This window comes from Mytilus trossulus, chromosome 12 (assembly GCF_036588685.1).
Source record: "Mytilus trossulus isolate FHL-02 chromosome 12, PNRI_Mtr1.1.1.hap1, whole genome shotgun sequence".
In the NCBI taxonomy this organism is placed as follows: Eukaryota; Metazoa; Mollusca; class Bivalvia; order Mytilida; family Mytilidae; genus Mytilus; species Mytilus trossulus.
In genome coordinates this window covers 48,009,025-48,029,793 of record NC_086384.1, presented here as the reverse complement: position 1 = coordinate 48,029,793, position 20,769 = coordinate 48,009,025, and the positions used below count along the sequence as shown (strand labels likewise).

The 20,769-nt window shown below is 32.7% G+C and overlaps 1 protein-coding gene across 3 annotated transcripts in view; it reads left to right on the top strand.

The window, feature by feature from the left end:
* Positions 1-20,303, top strand: part of LOC134692726 (uncharacterized) — a 45,986-nt gene extending 25,683 nt beyond the window's left edge. For all 3 annotated transcript variants that reach the window (XM_063553227.1, XM_063553228.1, XM_063553229.1), the window contains 5 exons: positions 635-808; positions 10,725-10,851; positions 12,207-12,443; positions 13,234-13,983; positions 17,807-20,303. In XM_063553227.1, the coding sequence (XP_063409297.1) occupies positions 635-808; positions 10,725-10,851; positions 12,207-12,443; positions 13,234-13,983; positions 17,807-18,066 (1,548 nt within the window). In that variant the 3' untranslated portion in view covers positions 18,067-20,303. The remainder of the gene's footprint in view (positions 1-634; positions 809-10,724; positions 10,852-12,206; positions 12,444-13,233; positions 13,984-17,806) is intronic.
* Positions 20,304-20,769: the final 466 nt, after the last annotated feature.

Here is a 20,769-nt window from a genome sequence, read left to right as displayed (position 1 = left end):
TTGATCAACTATATTTGGTATATGGAATCATTCAGGTGTACATGTCTGTCTGGCAGATATTTTATTACCTTGACCTCATTTTCATTGAACATAATGTAGAAGTTAAGATTTTGGGGTTATGTTTTTTGGCTTTCACCACAATGTTGGAGGCATGCATTTAGTTTTAGCAAGTCAGTTCATTCCAAATCTAGTTTACATTTTATAACTTTAGTTTACCTCAACCAAATGTTATGACACTTATTCCACAAAACACAGATCAAGTTTGAATTTGGGTTGCATTTCTTTTACTGTTAGGAGTTATGTCCCTTTATAATGTTATATGCAAGCAAGAGGATAATCTGTGTCCCATGGACACATTGTCCCTTTATTTGTATACTATAGGCAGTTGGTCAACTATATTTGGTGGATTGAATTATTGTGAGAAGAAAATGTCTGTCTGGTAGGTATAATCTGACATTGACCTCAATTTTATTGATATTTAAAAATGTTTAGTTTATGTATACTTATAGTAAAACCTTCATCTTAAAGACTTTTAACATTAAATAAGACACTTGTACACTAATGTTACTTCTTTGTTGGTCTTTTTACTTTTATACCTATGAATTGGTGTAATTATCTTCCCTGACTTTTACAGGTTTTGTATAAAGCAGTTAGAGATTGTTTGAGGCAGTGTAGCATTAGGAACCACAATTGTGTGGCCTTTTCTGCAGTTGGAACTGGACAGCTACTTAAATATCCTGTCCATGAAGTTGTAAATTGTCTTGTTTCTGAGGCCAAGGTCACAGCTCAGAGGTCAAAATGTATTACGGTAAGTTCCAGACATTTTTTTAAAATCTGTATTGTTACAAGTCAAGTTGAAAATTCTTAAATTGTTTTAAAACTTTTAATTGATCTAAACCCATAGCTATATACCATTTCAACAGTAAAAAAGGAGCAGATGAAAAATAGGAAGACTTTTTTTCTGATTAAGTAAAGATATTTTAGGGCAAAAATAATAGAAAGCATGCTTTCCTGTAACTAGCCATTCATTTTAATACACAGACAGATGAAAAAATCTGTAATTTTGATTTACACAAGTATTAAAGTCATAAGAAACGAGTGACCGGTGAAAAATAATGTTCTTCCAATTCTTAAACAAATGCATACAAACATCATAAACTTAGTCTTCTGTGCTCGAAATTATAATTTTTTCGTGTAAATTTCGTATAATCGTCAATTTTTTTTTCAATCAGTCAGTGATGTTGTGAAAATATGGCAGGTAATTAAAGTTCGTGTTTTGAAGCCGAAGTTTAACGATTGTCACCTATTTGTCAACAATTGAAGAAAAAAATAAACAAAAAAGCAAGGAAATTGAGCACGTGTTTAACATGTAAATTCAGATAATAGTTTATTTTAAGGACCTCCATGCGTATTGTGGTCACCGGATTTTTACGAGATGGGTCACACTGAGGTCACCTTGCATACGGAAAATATATCGGGGGAATTGCTTGCTGGAAGGAAGCAATTCAAATAAAGTAAACTTCTTCTAAATATGAATAAATTAAAGAATTTTCTTCAGAAAAAAGTATATGTACATAAGTTTTAGAATGAAAACTATCCATTGAGTTATAAAAAACATATGCATTATTTTTTTTGATTTGAGGTTTCTTATGACTTTAAATTACCTAATACTTATATCTTGTGATTAAACTGATGTGGTGGTAAAGAAGTAGGTCAGCAAATGTTTTATACTGACCCACAATACAAGTTGTAATTATCCTAAAATTAGATTTGCAGTGGCAAAAATTACCACTGATCTAATTAGGCCATTTTAGTTTTGATGCACTCAAGGTTTATAAATGCAAGTTTAACAGATTTAGCCAAAAAAGCTAGGAAAGCTCTGTTTTCATTAAAAACACATGCAGCCTTTTTGGGAAATTTCCCTGTTAATGTATCCTGTAATCTTTTTGATTCTCTTATAAAACCAATTTTAACATATAATGCTGAAATATCATACATGGATACATATCAATCTTATTATAGAGCAAAAGGCAGATTAAAATCTCAAAACAAAGATATAGATAATTTCCAATATTTGGATAAGACTCCCTTCGAAAAGTTTCATGTTAATTTCTGTAAATATATTCTAGGTACTAAAACAACATCTGCTAATTTAGGTGTTAAAGCTGAACTTGGTAGACAACCAATAGAAAAATATATAAAAACACAAGCAATTCTTTATTGGGCTAGATTAAATACTGAAAACATAAACCCGTTACTAAAAGAAAGTTATACATTAAGTAAACACCTTGATTCACAAGGAGTTTATACTTGGTTCACTTTTATAAAAGACTCAACACAAGAAATGAATATTGATACACAAAAAGTAATGTCCTGTCAAAACATGGAACAAGTTAACAAATTAAAGACTTGGATTAAAAATATTACAAGTAAATTTTATTCAGAACTACTGGAAAATAAAATAAATAGTTTGAACGAAAATAACAAACTTTTTCTTTACAAAAATATTAAAGTCAAACAAGACCAAGAATTTTATCTTAAATATCAAAATTTTGAAACTAGACGTTTATTTACAAAAATCAGAATTAGTGACCATAATTTGCTCATTGAAAAGGGCAGATATCTAAAAAATACCTCGAGACATTAGGACATGTCCAACTTGTAAAACCTTAGAAGATGAAAATCACTTTCTCCTCCACTGTCAAATTAATAACGTTTTACGTATAAAACTTTTTAATGACATGGCAATAGATAATCCTATGTTTCCATATCTATCTGATACACAAAAACTAGTAATCCTACTAAATCCTTCTAATATAAACCAAGTGAAAAAAACAGGTTCCTTTATAAAACAGTCTTTAGAGCTGAGGACAGGGGACTCTTAGTTAGTTTTACTTGTATATACATGTATATAGATATGTGTGTGTTCAACTCAGTTATTTTATTGTTGTTGTTACTTTTGTTTATGTCACAAGTATAATGTTACTTATATGACAAATAAAGATTATTATATAATTTCTGCTTTTCAAAATTTATAATTTCTGCTTTTCAAAACTTACGGTAACTCATTAAGCTGGAAGGACCTTTTTTCTAGATTAAAATATTGGGCCTTCATTCGTTTTTGGAGTTTATTTAGGCTTTGCACTTATCAGGAACTTGGAAATGAAGATATTTTGTATCCCTGAAAGAATGCCATATTTTTACCAAAATGTGTCTATTTGAAATCTACAGCTAAGAGAAGTTTTCACGAGCAGAATTTGAGCTTCAATACTTAATTGATGATCTGTTTCAAGAGATTGGGGCCTTTCTATGGCATAACAAAAATCATCAATTTTCATATCACAAAAAAATTATATCATATTAACTTGCGGTGCTTTGCTTTTGCGCCAATTGGCATTTCATTTGCGCCAAAAAGATCTTTCATTTGCGCCACAAACCACATTTCATTTGCGCCAAAAACTACATCTTTCATTTGTGCCAATATTACAGGTAAATACAGGTCAATACATGTAGTTACAGGTAATAATAGTATAAAACATTAAATTTTTCAAAAAGTCTTTTAATAATAAAGAAGGTTTTAAACATATTCCTCAGAAATCAGTTATCATAAAATCATACAAGTTATGCTAAAACCTCAATAAAATCATACAAGTTATGCTAAAACCTCGATAAAATCATACAAGTAATGCTAAAAATTGTTTTGCTGTCCGTATCAGTCGTAATCCTGGCTTTACGGGTTTTTTGGTACACCTGACGGATTTGTCTCCATTTTTAGCTCACCTGGCCGAAGGGCCAAGTGAGCTTTTCTCATCACTTGTCGTCCGTCGTCCGTCGTCGTGGTCGTCGTCGGTCGTCCCTCGTCGTCGTCGTCCGTCGTCGTTAACTTTTACAAAAATCTTCTCCTCTGAAACTACTGGGCCAAATCAAACCAAACTTGGCCACAATCATCATTGGGGTATCTAGTTTAAAAAATGTGTGACTTGACCCGGTCAACCAACCAAGATGGCCGCCACGGCTAAAAATAGAACATAGGGGTAAAATGCAGTTTTTGGCTTATAAATCAAAAACCAAAGCATTTTGAGGAAATCTGACATGGGGGTAAAAATGTTTATCAGGTCAAGATCTATCTGCCCTGAAATTTTCAGATGAATCGGTCAATCGGTTGTTGGGTTACTGCCCCTGAATTGGTAATTTTGAGGAAATTTTGCTGTTTTTGGTTATTATCTTGAATATTATTATAGATAGAGATAAACTGTAAACAGCAATAGTGTTCAGCAAAATAAGATCTACAAATAAGTCAACATGACCAAAATGGTCAGTTGACCCGTTTAGGAGTTATTGCCCTTTTTAGTCAATTTTTAACCATTTTTCGTAAATTAAAGTAATCTTTTACAAAAATCTTCTCCTCTGAAACTACTGGACCAAATTAATCCAAACTTGGCCACAATCATCTTTGGGGTATCTAACTTAAAAAATGTGTGGGGTGACCTGGTCAACCAACCAAGATGGCCGCCACCGCTAAAAATAGAACATAGGGGTAAAATGCAGTTTTTGGCTTATAACTCAAAAACCAAAGCATTTAGAGCAAATCTGACATGGGGGGTAAAAATGTTTATCAGGTCAAGATCTATCTGCCCTGAAATTTTCAGATGAATCGGTCAATCGGTTGTTGGGTTGCTGCCCCTGAATTGGTAATTTTGAAGAAATTTTGCTGTTTTTGGTTATCTTGAATATTATTATAGTTAGAGATAAACTGTAAACAGCAATAATGTTCAGCAAAGTAAGATCTACAAAAAAGTCAACATGACCAAAATGGTCAGTTGACCCGTTTAGGAGTTATTGCCCTTTATAGTCAATTTTTAACCATTTTTCGTTTATTAAAGTAATCTTTTACAAAAATCTTCTCCTCTGAAACTGCTTGGCCAAATTAATCCAAACTTGGCCACAATCATCTTTGGGGTATCTAGTTTAAAAAATGTGTGGCGTGACCTAGTCAACCAACCAAGATGGCCGCCACCGCTAAAAATAGAACATAGGGGTAAAATGCAGTTTTTGGCTTATAACTCAAAAACCAAAGCATTTAGAGGAAATCTGACATGGGGGTAAAAATGTTTATCAGGTCAAGATCTATCTGCCCTGAAATTTTCAGATGAATCGGTCAATCGGTTGTTGGGTTGCTGCCCCTGAATTGGTAATTTTGAGGAAATTTTGCTGTTTTTGGTTATTATCTTGAATATTATTATAGATAGAGATAAATTGTAAACAGCAATAATGTTCAGCAAAGTAAGATCTACAAATAAGTCAACATGACCAAAATGGTCAGTTGACCCCTTTAGGAGTTATTGCCCTTTATAGTCAATCTTTAACCATTTTTAGCTCACCTGGCCCGAAGGGCCAAGTGAGCTTTTCTCATCACTTGGCGTCCGTCGTCCGTCGTTGTCCGTCGTCGTCCATCGTCGTTAACTTTTACAAAAATCTTCTCCTCTGAAACTACTGGGCCAAATCAAACCAAACTTGGCCACAATCATCATTGGCGTATCTAGTTTAAAAAATGTGTGGCGTTACCCAGTCAACCAACCAAGATGGCCGCCACGGCTAAAAATAGAACATAGGGGTAAAATGCAGTTTTTGGCTTATAACTCAAAAACCAAAGCATTTAGAGCAAATCTGACATGGGGGGTAAAAATGTTTATCAGGTCAAGATCTATCTGCCCTGAAATTTTCAGATGAATCGGTCAATCGGTTGTTGGGTTGCTGCCCCTGAATTGGTAATTTTGAAGAAATTTTGCTGTTTTTGGTTATCTTGAATATTATTATAGTTAGAGATAAACTGTAAACAGCAATAATGTTCAGCAAAGTAAGATCTACAAAAAAGTCAACATGACCAAAATGGTCAGTTGACCCGTTTAGGAGTTATTGCCCTTTATAGTCAATTTTTAACCATTTTTCGTTTATTAAAGTAATCTTTTACAAAAATCTTCTCCTCTGAAACTGCTTGGCCAAATTAATCCAAACTTGGCCACAATCATCTTTGGGGTATCTAGTTTAAAAAATGTGTGGCGTGACCTAGTCAACCAACCAAGATGGCCGCCACAGCTAAAAATAGAATGCAGTTTTTGGCTTATAACTCAAAAACCAAAGCATTTTGAGGAAATCTGACATGGGGGTAAAAATGTTTATCAGGTCAAGATCTATCTGCCCTGAAATTTTCAGATGAATCGGTCAATCGGTTGTTGGGTTGCTGCCCCTGAATTGGTAATTTTGAGGAAATTTTGCTGTTTTTGGTTATTATCTTGAATATTATTATAGATAGAGATAAATTGTAAACAGCAATAATGTTCAGCAAAGTAAGATCTACAAATAAGTCAACATGACCAAAATGGTCAGTTGACCCCTTTAGGAGTTATTGCCCTTTATAGTCAATCTTTAAACATTTTTAGCTCACCTGGCCCGAAGGGCCAAGTGAGCTTTTCTCATCACTTGGCGTCCGTCGTCCGTCGTTGTCCGTCGTCCGTCGTCGTCCATCGTCGTTAGCTTTTACAAAAATCTTCTCCTCTGAAACTACTGGGCCAAATCAAACCAAACTTGGCCACAATCATCATTGGGGTATCTAGTTTAAAAAATGTGTGGCGTGACCCAGTCAACCAACCAAGATGGCCGCCACGGCTAAAAATAGAACATAGGGGTAAAATGCAGTTTTTGGCTTATAACTCAAAAACCAAAGCATTTAGAGCAAATCTGACATGGGGGATAAAAATGTTTATCAGGTCAAGATCTATCTGCCCTGAAATTTTCAGATGAATCGGTCAATCGGTTGTTGGGTTGCTGCCCCTGAATTGGTAATTTTGAAGAAATTTTGCTGTTTTTGGTTATCTTGAATATTATTATAGTTAGAGATAAACTGTAAACAGCAATAATGTTCAGTAAAGTAAGATCTACAAAAAAGTCAACATGACCAAAATGGTCAGTTGACCCGTTTAGGAGTTATTGCCCTTTATAGTCAATTTTTAACCATTTTTCGTTTATTAAAGTAATCTTTTACAAAAATCTTCTCCTCTGAAACTGCTTGGCCAAATTAATCCAAACTTGGCCACAATCATCTTTGGGGTATCTAGTTTAAAAAATGTGTGGCGTGACCTAGTCAACCAACCAAGATGGCCGCCACGGCTAAAAATAGAACATAGGGGTAAAATGCAGTTTTTGGCTTATAACTCAAAAACCAAAGCATTTTGAGGAAATCTGACATGGGGGTAAAAATGTTTATCAGGTCAAGATCTATCTGCCCTGAAATTTTCAGATGAATCGGTCAATCGGTTGTTGGGTTGCTGCCCCTGAATTGGTAATTTTGAGGAAATTTTGCTGTTTTTGGTTATTATCTTGAATATTATTATAGATAGAGATAAACTTTTGTAATCATACGTTTTTTGATTGAGTTAAGTCTGCTAATTGATATTTTATCGTATGTTTTTATATGTTGTGATGTTATGCTATTGTTTTAGAAAAAGGGAGAAGGTTTGGGCCCATTAAAACGTTTAATCCCGCTGCAAATGTTTGCACCTGTCCTAAGTCAGGAATCTGATGTACAGTAGTTGTCGTTTGTTTATGTAATATATACGTGTTTCTCGTTTCTCGTTTTGTTTATATAGATTAGACCGTTGGTTTTCCCGTTTGAATGGTTTTACACTAGTAATTTTGGGGCCCTTTATAGCTTGTTGTTCGGTGTGAGCCAAGGCTCCGTGTTGAAGGCCGTACTTTAACCTATAATGGTTTAATTTTTAAATTGTTATTTGGATGGAGAGTTGTCTCATTGGCACTCACACCACATCTTCCTATATCTATGTAAACAGCAATAATGTTCAGCAAAGTAAGATCTACAAATAAGTCAACATGACCAAAATGGTCAGTTGACCCGTTTAGGAGTTATTGCCCTTTATAGTCAATTTTTAACCATTTTTCGTAAATTAAAGTAATCTTTTACAAAAATCTTCTCCTCTGAAACTACTGGGCCAAATTAATCCAAACTTGGCCACAATCATCTTTGGGGTATCTAGTTTAAAAAATGTGTGGCGTGACCTGGTCAACCAACCAAGATGGCCGCCACGGCTAAAAATAGAACAAAGGGGTAAAATGCAGTTTTTGGCTTATAACTCAAAAACCAAAGCATTTTGAGGAAATCTGACATGGGATAAAAATGTTTATCAGGTCAAGAACTATCTGCCCTGAAATTTTCAGATGAATCGGTCAATTGGTTGTTGGGTTGCTGCCCCTGAATTGGTAATTTTGAGGAAATTTTGCTGTTTTTGGTTATTATCTTGAATATTATTATAGATAAAGATAAATTGTAAACAGCAATAATGTTCAGCAAAGTAAGATCTACAAATAAGTCAACATGACCAAAATGGTCAGTTGACCCGTTTAGGAGTTATTGCCCTTTATAGTCAATCTTTAACCATTTTTCATAAATCTAAGTAATCTTTTACAAAATCTCCACTGAAACTACTAGGCCACAATCATCTTTGGGGTATCTTGTTTGAAAAATGTGTCCAATGACCTGGCCATTCAACCAAGATGGCCACCACGGCTAAAAATAGAACATAGGGGTAAAATGCAGTTTTTTGCTTATAACTATGAAACCAAAGCATCTAGAGCAAATCTGACAAGAAGTTAAATTGTTAATCAAGTCAATATCTATCTGCCCAGAATTTTTCAGATGAATTGGACAACTGGTTGTTGGGTTGCTGCCCTCCAATTGGTAATTTTGCCGTTTTTGGTTATCTTGAATACTATTATAGATAGCGATAAACTGTAAACAGCAATAATGTTCAGCAAAGTAAGATCTACAAATAAGTCAACATGACCTAAATGGTCAATTGACCCCTTAAGGAGTTATTGCCCTTTATAGTCATTTTTTAACAATTTTCATTAATTTGGTAAATTTATGTAAATTTTTACCAAATATAGTTATCTGTTACTAATGGGCAAAGTTCATGATAGATATAATTGTAAGAAGCAAAATCGTTCAGTAAAGTAAGAACTTCAAACACATCACCATCACCAAAATACAATTTTGTCATGAATCCATTTGTGTCCTTTGTTTAATATGCACATAGACCAAGGTGAGCGACACAGGCTCTTTAGAGCCTCTAGTTCATAAATCTAAGTAATCTTTTACAAAATCTCCACTGAAACTACTAGGCCACAATCATCTTTGGGGTATCTAGTTTGAAAAATGTGTCCGATGACCTGGCCATTCAACCAAGATGGCCGCCACGGCTAAAAAATAGAACATAGGGGTAAAATGCAGTTTTTTGCTTATAACTATGAAACCAAAGCATCTAGAGCAAATCTGACAAGAAGTTAAATTGTTAATCAAGTCAATATCTATCTGCCCAGAATTTTTCAGATGAATTGGACAACTGGTTGTTGGGTTGCTGCCCTCCAATTGGTAATTTTTAAAGAAATTTTGCCGTTTTTGGTTATCTTGAATACTATTATAGATAGCGATAAACTGTAAACAGCAATAATGTTCAGCAAAGTAAGATCTACAAATAAGTCAACATGACCTAAATGGTCAATTGACCCCTTAAAGAGTTATTGCCCTTTATAGTCAATTTTTAACAATTTTCATTAATTTGGTAAATTTATGTAAATTTTTACCAAATATAGTTCTCTGTTACTAATGGGCAAAGTTCATGATAGATATAATTGTAAGAAGCAAAATCGTTCAGTAAAGTAAGAACTTCAAACACATCACCATCACCAAAATACAATTTTGTCATGAATCCATTTGTGTCCTTTGTTTAATATGCACATAGACCAAGGTGAGCGACACAGGCTCTTTAGAGCCTCTAGTTCATAAATCTAAGTAATCTTTTACAAAATCTCCACTGAAACTACTAGGCCACAATCATCTTTGGGGTATCTAGTTTGAAAAATGTGTCCGATGACCTGGCCATTCAACCAAGATGGCCGCCACGGCTAAAAATAGAACATAGGGGTAAAATGCAGTTTTTTGCTTATAACTATGAAACCAAAGCATCTAGAGCAAATCTGACAAGAAGTTAAATTGTTAATCAAGTCAATATCTATCTGCCCTGAATTTTTCAGATGAATTGGACAACTGGTTGTTGGGTTGCTGCCCTCCAATTGGTAATTTTTAAAGAAATTTTGCCGTTTTTACAATTTTGTCATGAATCCATTTGTGTCCTTTGTTTAATATGCACATAGACCAAGGTGAGCGACACAGGCTCTTTAGAGCCTCTAGTTTAAAACATTTGATAACTTATACATGTGGTCATCAAATATCACAGAATTCTTTCCTCTGTTTGACTATGTCCATCTTGACACCTCACACTGGACTGGTCATGTGAACACTATATATATAATTATAACCTTAGTGACTCTCAGTTTTGTATTAGAAATGAGTATGAACCCACACATGTATCCACGGGGAGTTATGTACAAACAAAAAACAAAATAAATCGTAAAAATTCTTTAACTTTTCCGTTATATTACCTGTCATACCTGTAAAATGGCGCAAATGAAGGTGTTTTTTTTTGGCGCAAATGATATATAACCTTTTGGCGCAAATGAAAGGTTTTATTTTTTTTTAAATCGGCGCAAATGAAATGCGCCCATTAACTTGTACTTTTCTTTCAATGCAGACCTGAAATAAAAAAAAAAAAAATATTGTGAAAGATAGATTTTATTGCTTCTATTTTCAGAAAATAAAGTTTGTAATCTTTGATTCTGCAACTGTTGGTGCATTCAAAGATAAATTAGAAAAGCTATCAGAATCCGTCATATATGATCGTCATAAACACGACAGCTCACCATCAGATAGTAAAGAGGGTAAGTTATACTTTATTTGTTTGTATACGACCGCAAACAATTTTTTTTGTTTGTTTTGTGTCAGAAACCTATATTATGTCAAATGTTTAAAATTACAATCTAAATTCAGACAGTATTAAATCTTAAATATTGTGTCCAATCTTGAACTGTTTAGGGTTTACTTCGATGGTCATATCAGGCAAAGCATTTTATTGAGTTTTTGTCAGATATTTGGAATCCTCTAGTGTTATCCATCTTGGATCATTAAAATTTGCCTGTTATCACATAATTTTCTTTTCATTATTTCACAATTAAGGGGGCTCGCGGGTCTAAATGATTTTTTTAATTTAATATAGGATTTCGCTATATTTTTCTATAAATGAACTTTATCTTATACTTAATGGAAAAATGAAATAAAAAAATGGGGTCACTGTTCATTTACGCTCACAATCTGCCTTCAAAAGAAGTATACATTTTTGTTAATGTCCTTTTTTTCTGTTGATCTAATAGGCGAAATATCGGTAATATCGAAATAAAAGAAGAACTAAATTACAGAAATCGCTTAAATTTTACAATTATTTAGTTTATGTACAGCTTATTCGAAAACAACAATAAAAAATATAGGTCACCGATGATTTAAAAAAGATATTTCAATTTTAATGCCAAAATATGGCATTTTTGCACCAAAGGGAGATAATTTGGAGCTTTTTCAATGATATCTACATTTTAAAAGTCACCAGGGGTCAACACAAATTGATTTTTTGGAATGATTTTTGTACCATATGATATAGTAACAACTACTAAAGGTAATTAATAAAATTTGTAATGAAAAATAAATGTTTGATTTTTTTTCTAAAATCTTATACCCGCGCGCCTCCTTAAATTATGGTTTAAAAAGCTATTTTTAAAAATCTTATAAAAACCTTGATATTTTTTCATAGTTTTTGTAAGAAAAACAGTTGCTAATGTTGTTTGTTGCTATATTTGTATTTTCTTTTATTGTTATGTACATGAATCTGGCTTTTTTGTTTTGAATTGTTGGAATATACAACTTTTGAGTTCTATGCATTTTTGTCAAAAACTTTGGTTTAAGAAACATCATTAGTGCGTTTAGGGGCATCATCACTTCCCTTCCCATGTTGAGATAGTGGTTGGAAAACTACGTTCCTATATTGCATGAATTATTCGGCAAATTGAATTCTCACAAAATCAGGCTTGCTATCAATAGGCAATTGTGATAAAGAACATGCAGAACAACCATTATTTCTGGTGTAATTTACTACTCTTTTCCGGTAAAGGACAAACTCAAAATGGTCTATTGTTTTACATTTAAAAGCTCTATTAGATATAAGTGTGAATTTTTCAAATACTTTTAGCTGTTGGATCTAAAGATGGATCAGATAAACCCAAATTGACTGTACAAGCCATTTCAGTGGAGTTATTTGCAGTTTCAAAAGCCGAGGGAGAAAAGATACGCAAAACTCTATCTACAGAAATAAAAGATACATTCTTGAATGAGGATATTATTAAGAATGATAAGATAAAATCATTGTCAACCAGCACTTGGAAGAAAATTATAGCAGCTAAGAAAGGCCATGTCTGGATTGAAAGAGGTACGTGATTGCTGCAAACATTTGATATTTCAGACTCTATAGGGTTAGGGCTATTCCATGGGTAGGAAGGGGCTTTCTCAATATCCCTACGACCAAGACACCATACCTGGCAATGTGACCCGAGATTTTCACAATTCTGAGGGATCACTTGGGACACCCGCGTGTCACTGAATAACCCCGGAATTCCAAAAATGACCCATTTTCACCTGGATTTCAACGCTTTACCAGCCAAATTCGTTATTCTTCCATTAACAGAAGTTCAGCTAGCTGTGTAAACAGTCAAATTAAGTGACCCATTAAGTGCATTTCTTCACTTGACAGCTTTGGTGTCAAACACACTGTTAATTAACACCAATTACCTTAAGAAGTTTTAGGTCGTAATTAAATTTCACTGTTGTCATGTTTTACAAAAAATTTCAACTTGAATTACTTTCCCTTTTTTGTCACCATTCAAAATTGTTCCTTATATTTACATTTTTTGGGATAAAAAGGATTAAATCTTCTACAAATAAAATTCAAATACATATTAAAATATAATCTTTCATTTAACTCATACCTTAATACAATTATAAAAAATCGTAAAAATAAAAGGCATGTTATAATTTCTAAATTTACAGTATATAGTTTTGATACATATTTCTGTAAGCGTTTCCCAATATCTCAATAATTTACCTTTTATTTTTGTCAATTCTTTAAAAATTGTAATAATAAAGGCATGTTATAATTTCTAAATTTACAGTACATGGTATATAGTTTTGATACCTTAAACAAATAGTTATTTCCATTTTAGATCAGGACAAACTAACCATTAAAGGTGAGAAAGATGGTGTAACTAAAACAAAAACAGAAATATTGGAAATTTTGCTAAATGATAAAACAGATAGTCCCTCAGGAAAGAACGATAATCATAAAAACGATCAAAAGGCAGGAGGACCTCATGACTATTGGTTGTCAAAATGTGATGATGCTAATGTACCCTCATATTGGAAAAATTTCCAAGGTAACATACAACAAGCTGCTGCAAATGTTAAGGGTTTTTTTAAAGGTGACACAGCAAAAAAGGTCACTATTGAAAGAGACGAAAACATGTTTAAATTTATTGAACAACTTGTTATGAAGACATGGGATAAAGCTAAAGTTGGACAAGGTGCTGATGCTAAAAATCTAACTCATTCTAGTATCCAAGTTACAAAAATTCAAAGAATTGAAAACTATGGACTGTTTGATAAATATAATACAACAAAGAAGAAATTTTATAGAGACCTTGCACGAGGTAAGAAATATGCAGCTCTTGAACATGTTACCGGTGGAGGGAAAAAATTATCTAGTGGACCAATTTTGACAGCTCTACATTCCAAGAGGGCTGGGCTAGACTTGGCTTCTCATGCTAATGAGTGTTATTTATTTCATGGAACTAATGATCAGGTTGTTGAAAACATTATAAACAAAGGACTGGATGACAGATTAGGGGGAGATAAAGCCATGTTTGGACGTGGAATTTATGCCGCTGAATCATCAACGAAGGCTGATCAGTATGCAGGTAAGGGAGCAACTGTTTGATTTTTAGATTTTTAGGGGGGGGGTAGAGTAGGATGAAAAATGAAAAAAAAGGATAGGAGTTTTGTGTTAAAAAAGAAAGCAGGATGAGCAACTTGACAAAAAAAGGCAAGATAACAATTCATATACAGTAAAGTCAGGATAAACTAATAAAAAAAAATGGTAGGACTGAAATGAGTGAAAAAATAAAAAGGCAGAACAGATATTACAATGAAAATATAATGTAGGACTAAAAAATGAAAATCAAATGGTACCTCCCTAGGTCTTTCTTTTGATTTCACTTATTTTATTTATGTGCCTAGAATCATAATTTATAATCTTTGGATGTCATGAAAGATTTTTGAGCTACCTTCTAGCATCACCAAGTAAAAGTCTTTTTTTTTCATTTTTAGCTCACCTGGCATAGCCATGTGAGCTTATGCCATCACTTGGCGTCCGTCGTCCGTCGTCCGTCGTCTGTCGTCGTTGTAAACTATTTCAAGAATCTTCTCCTCTGAAACTACTTAGCCAAAAAAATACTTCCAAACTTTAACTGAATGTTCCTTAGGGTATCTAGTTTATAAATTGTATCCCAAGTTTTGATCTATCAACAAACATGGTTGCCATTGCTAAAAATAGAACATAGGGGTCAAATGCAGTTTTTGGTTGGCTTATATCTCTAAAACGAAAGCATTTAGAGCAAATCTGACAAGGGGTAAAAATGTTTATTAGGTCAAGATCTATCAGCCCTGAAATTTTCAGATGAATCAAACAACCCATTGTTGGGTTGCTGCCACTTAATTGGTAATTTAAGGAAATTTTGCAGTTGTTGGTAATTATCTTGAATATTATTATAGATAAAGATAAACTGTAAACAGCAAAAATTATCAACAAAGTAAGATCTACAAATAAGTTAATATGACCAAAATTGTCAATTGACCCCTTAAGGGGTTATTGTCCTTTAATGACAATTTTTCACAATTTGTTCATCATATTTGCTAACTTTAAAAAAATCTTCTCCTCTAAAACTACTCAACCAAATTCAACCAAACTTCAACTGAATGATCAGTAGGGTGTATAAGATAAAGTTTGTGTTTTATTTTCTATTTCGTCAAAAAACATGGCCGTCATGGCTAAAAATAGAACACAGGGTAAAATGCAGTTTTTGGCTCATATCTCAAAAACTCCAGCATTTAGAGCAAATAAGACAAGAAGGTAAAGTATTTATTAGGTCAAGGTCTACCTGTCCTGAAATTTTCAGCCAAATCGGGTAACTGGTTTTGCAGGTATAATGCCCCTGAATTGATGATTTTAAAGAAATTTTGCAGTTTTTGGTTATTATCTTGAATATTAGTATAGATACAGATAAACTGTTGATAGCAAAAATGTTAAGCAAAGTAAGATCTACAAATAAGTCAAATTGACCAAAATTGTCAATTGACCCCTTAAGGAGTTATTGCCCTTTAAAGACTTTTTTCACAATTTGTTCATCATGTTGACCTTCTTTAAAAAATCTTCTCCTTTGAAACTGCTGTATCAATTTCAGCCAAACTTAGGCTAAATGAGTTTCAGAGTATCTAGTATAAATTTTATATTTTATTTCGATTATTCAGGCTCTTGAGAGCCTCTTGTTATTTTAAATTAAACACTTTTTCAAAAGCTTCAATTGAGAATTAAGTTTTATATAGAAATTTAAATTAATTAAAAAAAAATTTTTTGTGTTATTACTTTGTTAGACACCAGCAGACCACGTCTTTTAAATACCCATTGCTGTATGATGTGAAATAAAAGATGTGTCATCAAGGTCCACTCCAGAGCACTGTTAGATAACGGGGAGCTAACTCGTATGTGCTGGAACCAAGGGACAGGGGGTCAGTCTATCGCTAGGCTTAATGTTCTGATAGACATAGCTAAAACGCAAGGAAGGTTTTCATAATTTAATTACTGTTACAATTTAAACGAATGATGATAACAAATCAATTAGTAAACAATTCCAAATAATAATAATAATCTAATTGAAGTACAAATTATCAAATCTAAAATCAATTCCAAAGTAAAACAATTTCTTTCAAAATTGCTAAATCATAAAATGTACTTAATCTCAAATTCAAAATAAATAGTCTCAAAATAAAAAGATTTTAAAAAGTATTTTCAAAGTTAAATTAAGAGTCAGAGATAAATTTTTGTCTCACACTACACAGTCAACTAGTAGACTGGTAGACAGTCTTATAGGGCCAGTATAATGACATGAGTAGTGTGAGGTTATGCTTCCGAAAAACTGACGGCTTTAACAAAATTTACCAACAATATTTATACTAAAATCCAAAATAAATAAATATGTCTCGACCGCCTCTTTAATCTGGGCTTGGGACCGGCAGGTTTGACCTCGCAGAGTTAAAAGATTAAAACTCATTCCATAGCACATTTCATAGCATATTGATATATGTTAAAAAGTTTATATACAGCTAAAACTAGTAAAAGAAAACTTTCTTAAGACATGTTTACACATACAGTCATCACTGGTCAGTTTTTCGCTTGATATCTGAAGCCCAAGGACCGAAAAAAAATATAGCTCTGACTTTAAATCTGTTCTGACTGGTATTTCTCCCATATTTCAAATAAATAATCATGTTCATTTTATGTTTCTAAATTCTGGGGTGCATGTTCATCAATATAACAAATTGTAATTAACCGACTGTTGTCAAATGATACTCTTCAAAAAGAAAAAAATATTTGCAGAATGAGTGAGTAAAACTGTTCATAAAAGTGGGCATGGAAGGATTTTGCACCATTTGTCATTATAATGAAAAACATAAGTTAAATTCATCTATGTAATATTACTTCTACTTAAAATTACAGATGGACAACTATAGGTTTAAAGCGCAAATGTCCGGTCAATTGAATACAGGTTTGACCATCATAGGTTTTGGATTCAAAATTAAAGCGCAAATGTCATATCGTTTTACAGGTAAAAAGCGCAAACGTCCTGTGCCCATAATGTTTTGATAAAATATTAAACTTTCAAAGTGACATATGCTAGTTACAATTAATATTTCAAAATAAAGTGCTTTGAGCAAACTGTGACATTTCAAGTACTAATGCCACAGCATAGGTAAAATTAAATAAACACATTAATTAAAATTTTACTAAATACAAACATAAAATTTTCTTTCTTAAAATAAAACATATTTTTTATCCAAAATAACACTAACACAAATTTAAGCCAAATAACACATCATGACAGATGTCTACCACTTTCAAAATTATTATTAATATTTTTTTTATTTCGAAATCATGTTATTTCATTGCAACCAATTTATTATTCCAATAATGGATAACTGATTAATAAGGCTTCATTTTTGTGGTTTTCAAGATGGAAACATTATATTTTATATTTCACAATCCATTAATATCATATGTGATTTTCACAATAGAAACAACAACTATTTTTTTTAACAAAACATTACCAAAAGGAGACTTTAGTCAGAAATATTAAAGCAAAGTCCAACACTTTTAAAGACACATCACAAAGCACTGAATTAAAAAAAATTCTACAAGTGGTGGGCAAGGCCATGGACACCTTAGACAGAAATTGATTAATTAGAGGCAGATTTAGAGGGGGCAGGGATCACAGGCCCTACCCCCTTTTCTGGGAAAATTTTGGTTGATGATATAGAGAATCACTGAAGCATGACCGAAGCGGCCCCATCTTAGGAAGTCAGTGAGCCCCCACTTATGAAAAATTTTGTATCCACCACTGTTTATTATTCAAGAAAGAATTTTGTATGTGATCTCCTATTTACTCTTATTGGTTTTTTTTTCTTCAGATAGTGCTTCAAACAGGCAATCTCCTGGCAGAAAAATGTTACTGATGAGAATGTTGCTTGGAGATATGTTTGTGACGAGTAAGCCTGAGAAGTTCGTAACACCACCATGTGCAAGTTGTTTGAAATCAAACTGTACAAAAGGCCATCATATTCCATTTGACTCAGTAGTGGCTGATGGGACATGGTTGTTCAGAGAATTTATAGTATACAGAAGTGAACAGTGTTATCCAGAATATCTCATAACTTATGACAGAGTCTGATATACAAATGTGATTTAATAATGTGATAAGTATCATTGATGAAGTCGAATAATGTTTTGCAACCTATTTATTTAGATATGCTAACTGGCTGTTGAGTTAACCAGCGGTTGAGATTAACCGGCGGTTGAGATTTAACCGGGGGTTGAGATTAACCATATCTATATAAATAGGGTGCAAAACATTAATCCAGCATTCTGCCTCTGATGAAGGTCCTTTTTAGACCGAAACCGGTCAGGCTATGAAACATCACCAGGCCCTGTTAATTATGTGTATTGGTATATATATATTTATGCTTTTACATTTTTCTCACTGATACACATAGTTAACATGGGTTCTACTAACGAAAGCTCCATTTTGGAGTTAATGTGTTTAGAGATAACTTATGTCAGTACACCTTTCCTATATTGCCTATCATTGATGAAGTCCTTATACCAACTAGTTACAACTAAAAATTCAAAAGTTTTAATGTACATTCAAATCAGTTTCACATAAAAGGGGTAGTAGGTTTGGTAAGGGCATAATTTGGCTCTTCATTTCAAGACTAATAATTACATTAGACGTATGTATCATTCATAATAACACTTGGTCCCACAATAAAGTGCACAGGTGAATCAAATAAAAAAAAATGTGTTTTCATGAGCATAGCTAAAAAAATGTAGTTATAAGTATTGAATGCATCTTTTTGTAACTTCATAGGGTTGTAAAAACTTTTTAGAATGAAGCACTTTTGCATTTCATACAAAATATATTTCGGTCAACACTTTTACACCCCAATGAAGTTACAAAAAGAAGCATTCAATTCTTAAATAAACATTTGATAAGTGAATTTAAACAATTCTGTTTTAAATAAAAAGTTTTATTTTGCACTCCAAATAGGCAAGAAATAGAGAATTTTGTGAAGTTGATAACTTTCTAGTTGCGTCCTTCACCTGAAAAGATCGTCAATTTTGTGCGCCTTTATGATGGTCATTATTCAGAATAAACTAAAAATAATATTTGTTACGTAGGTACTTAATCACAATTGCCTAATGATAGCAGTACTGAATATCCATTATAAGAATTTGATTTGCCGATTAATTTGTGCAATATAGCATTATCATTTTTTCAACCAATCGCTCAACATAGGAACAGAAGTAACGACACCCCAAAACACCCTAATGATGTTCACTAAAACCAAAGTTTTGAAGGAATGCAATGCAAGTGAAATTTGTCTTTTCAACAGCATCTCCTGTATTTTAACTAAAGTTAGACCTCTGAAACATTAAGTGCACAGTTTGACGAGCTTAAAATTCAATTAAGATATGTTATTCATAAAAAAAAATGGAAATTGGCCCATTTCTTTATATTTTGTGGAAATGAGGTTTATTGTGACATTGAAAAAGTAAACTAATACATAAATTTAAATACATTTCTAGTCATTGTTTTAACTTCATTCCATTGTGATAATAAGATATTAAATAAGATATTGAATTTTAAAAAAGGGGAGGGGGAGAATTGCCTTATCAATTTTACTTTTTTTGTATTTTTATAGTGAATAGATGTATATATTTTCTCCACTGAAAAAATAGTTTTGTATAAATATAATTGTTTATGTGGTCTGTTATTTTACATTATAAGTTAAATGCATTGATCTCAGTATGTGATTTCTTTAGTACTTAAAATAATTGCCGTATTTAGTCATTATATTTTTCATTATAAACCATGGATGTGTATTGTGCTTTGTCAGAAAACAAATTTGTAAATAGGGCAAAAATATTTGAATGCGAGTTATTTTTCATTTGTTTGACATCTTGCATGGAGATTTTTTTATTGCACAATTTCTGTTTCTTTTTCATATTAAGTTTATAGAGACTTCCACAATCTTTTTGAATCACATACTATTGCAAATGATCAGTTTTTGGAATTTTATTAAAATTGCAAATTTGGATTCAGGAATGCTATTTATATTTGAACTGATGTTTAAATGAAGAAATTTAAATGATCCATCTTGGTAGTGTTAATTTGCTTTAAATATTCTTGAAAATTTGAAGAATTAAAAACAAAAGACACCCATCTAGTCCCTTATCTATTGAATCATTAAGTGCATGACCCTTGACCTTACACTTTCTTTTTAATGTACAGTGAACAATTTTAAGTTTTTGTGCTAAATATACTGAAGATTTACAGTATAAACTTTATGTCATTTATGGTAAATATATAAATTATTTCTTTAGGGAGCTACCATTTGACTTTTTTTTTTGGGGGAGGGGGGGGGCTAGGATGAAATTTGAAAAAAAAATAGGCAGGACAGGAGTTTTGAGTAAAAAAAAGGCAGGATGAGACACTTGCTAAAAAAAAAGTCAGGATGACAATTTATGTAAAAAAAGTCAGGATAAACTAAAAAAAAAAAAACAGGACCGGATAGAGTGAATAATGAAAAAGTAGGACATGATTACAACTAAAAAAAAAGGCAGGACAAAATTTTTCATTCTAGCCCCCCCATAAAAATCAAATGGTAGCTCCCTTACATAGGAAAGGGTCCTTTTATCTTTATCTCATTTTCATCAAGTCAGTAATCAATGTGTTTGTCTTTTTGTTTGTTACCAATGTATGGTAGAGGTAACAGGTCTACTATAATTGAGGGGGAGGACAGGGGTAAGGGAGACAGGGAGAAAGGGGGTAGGAGAAAGGGGGTGGGAGAAAGGAGAAAGGGGGTAGGAAAAA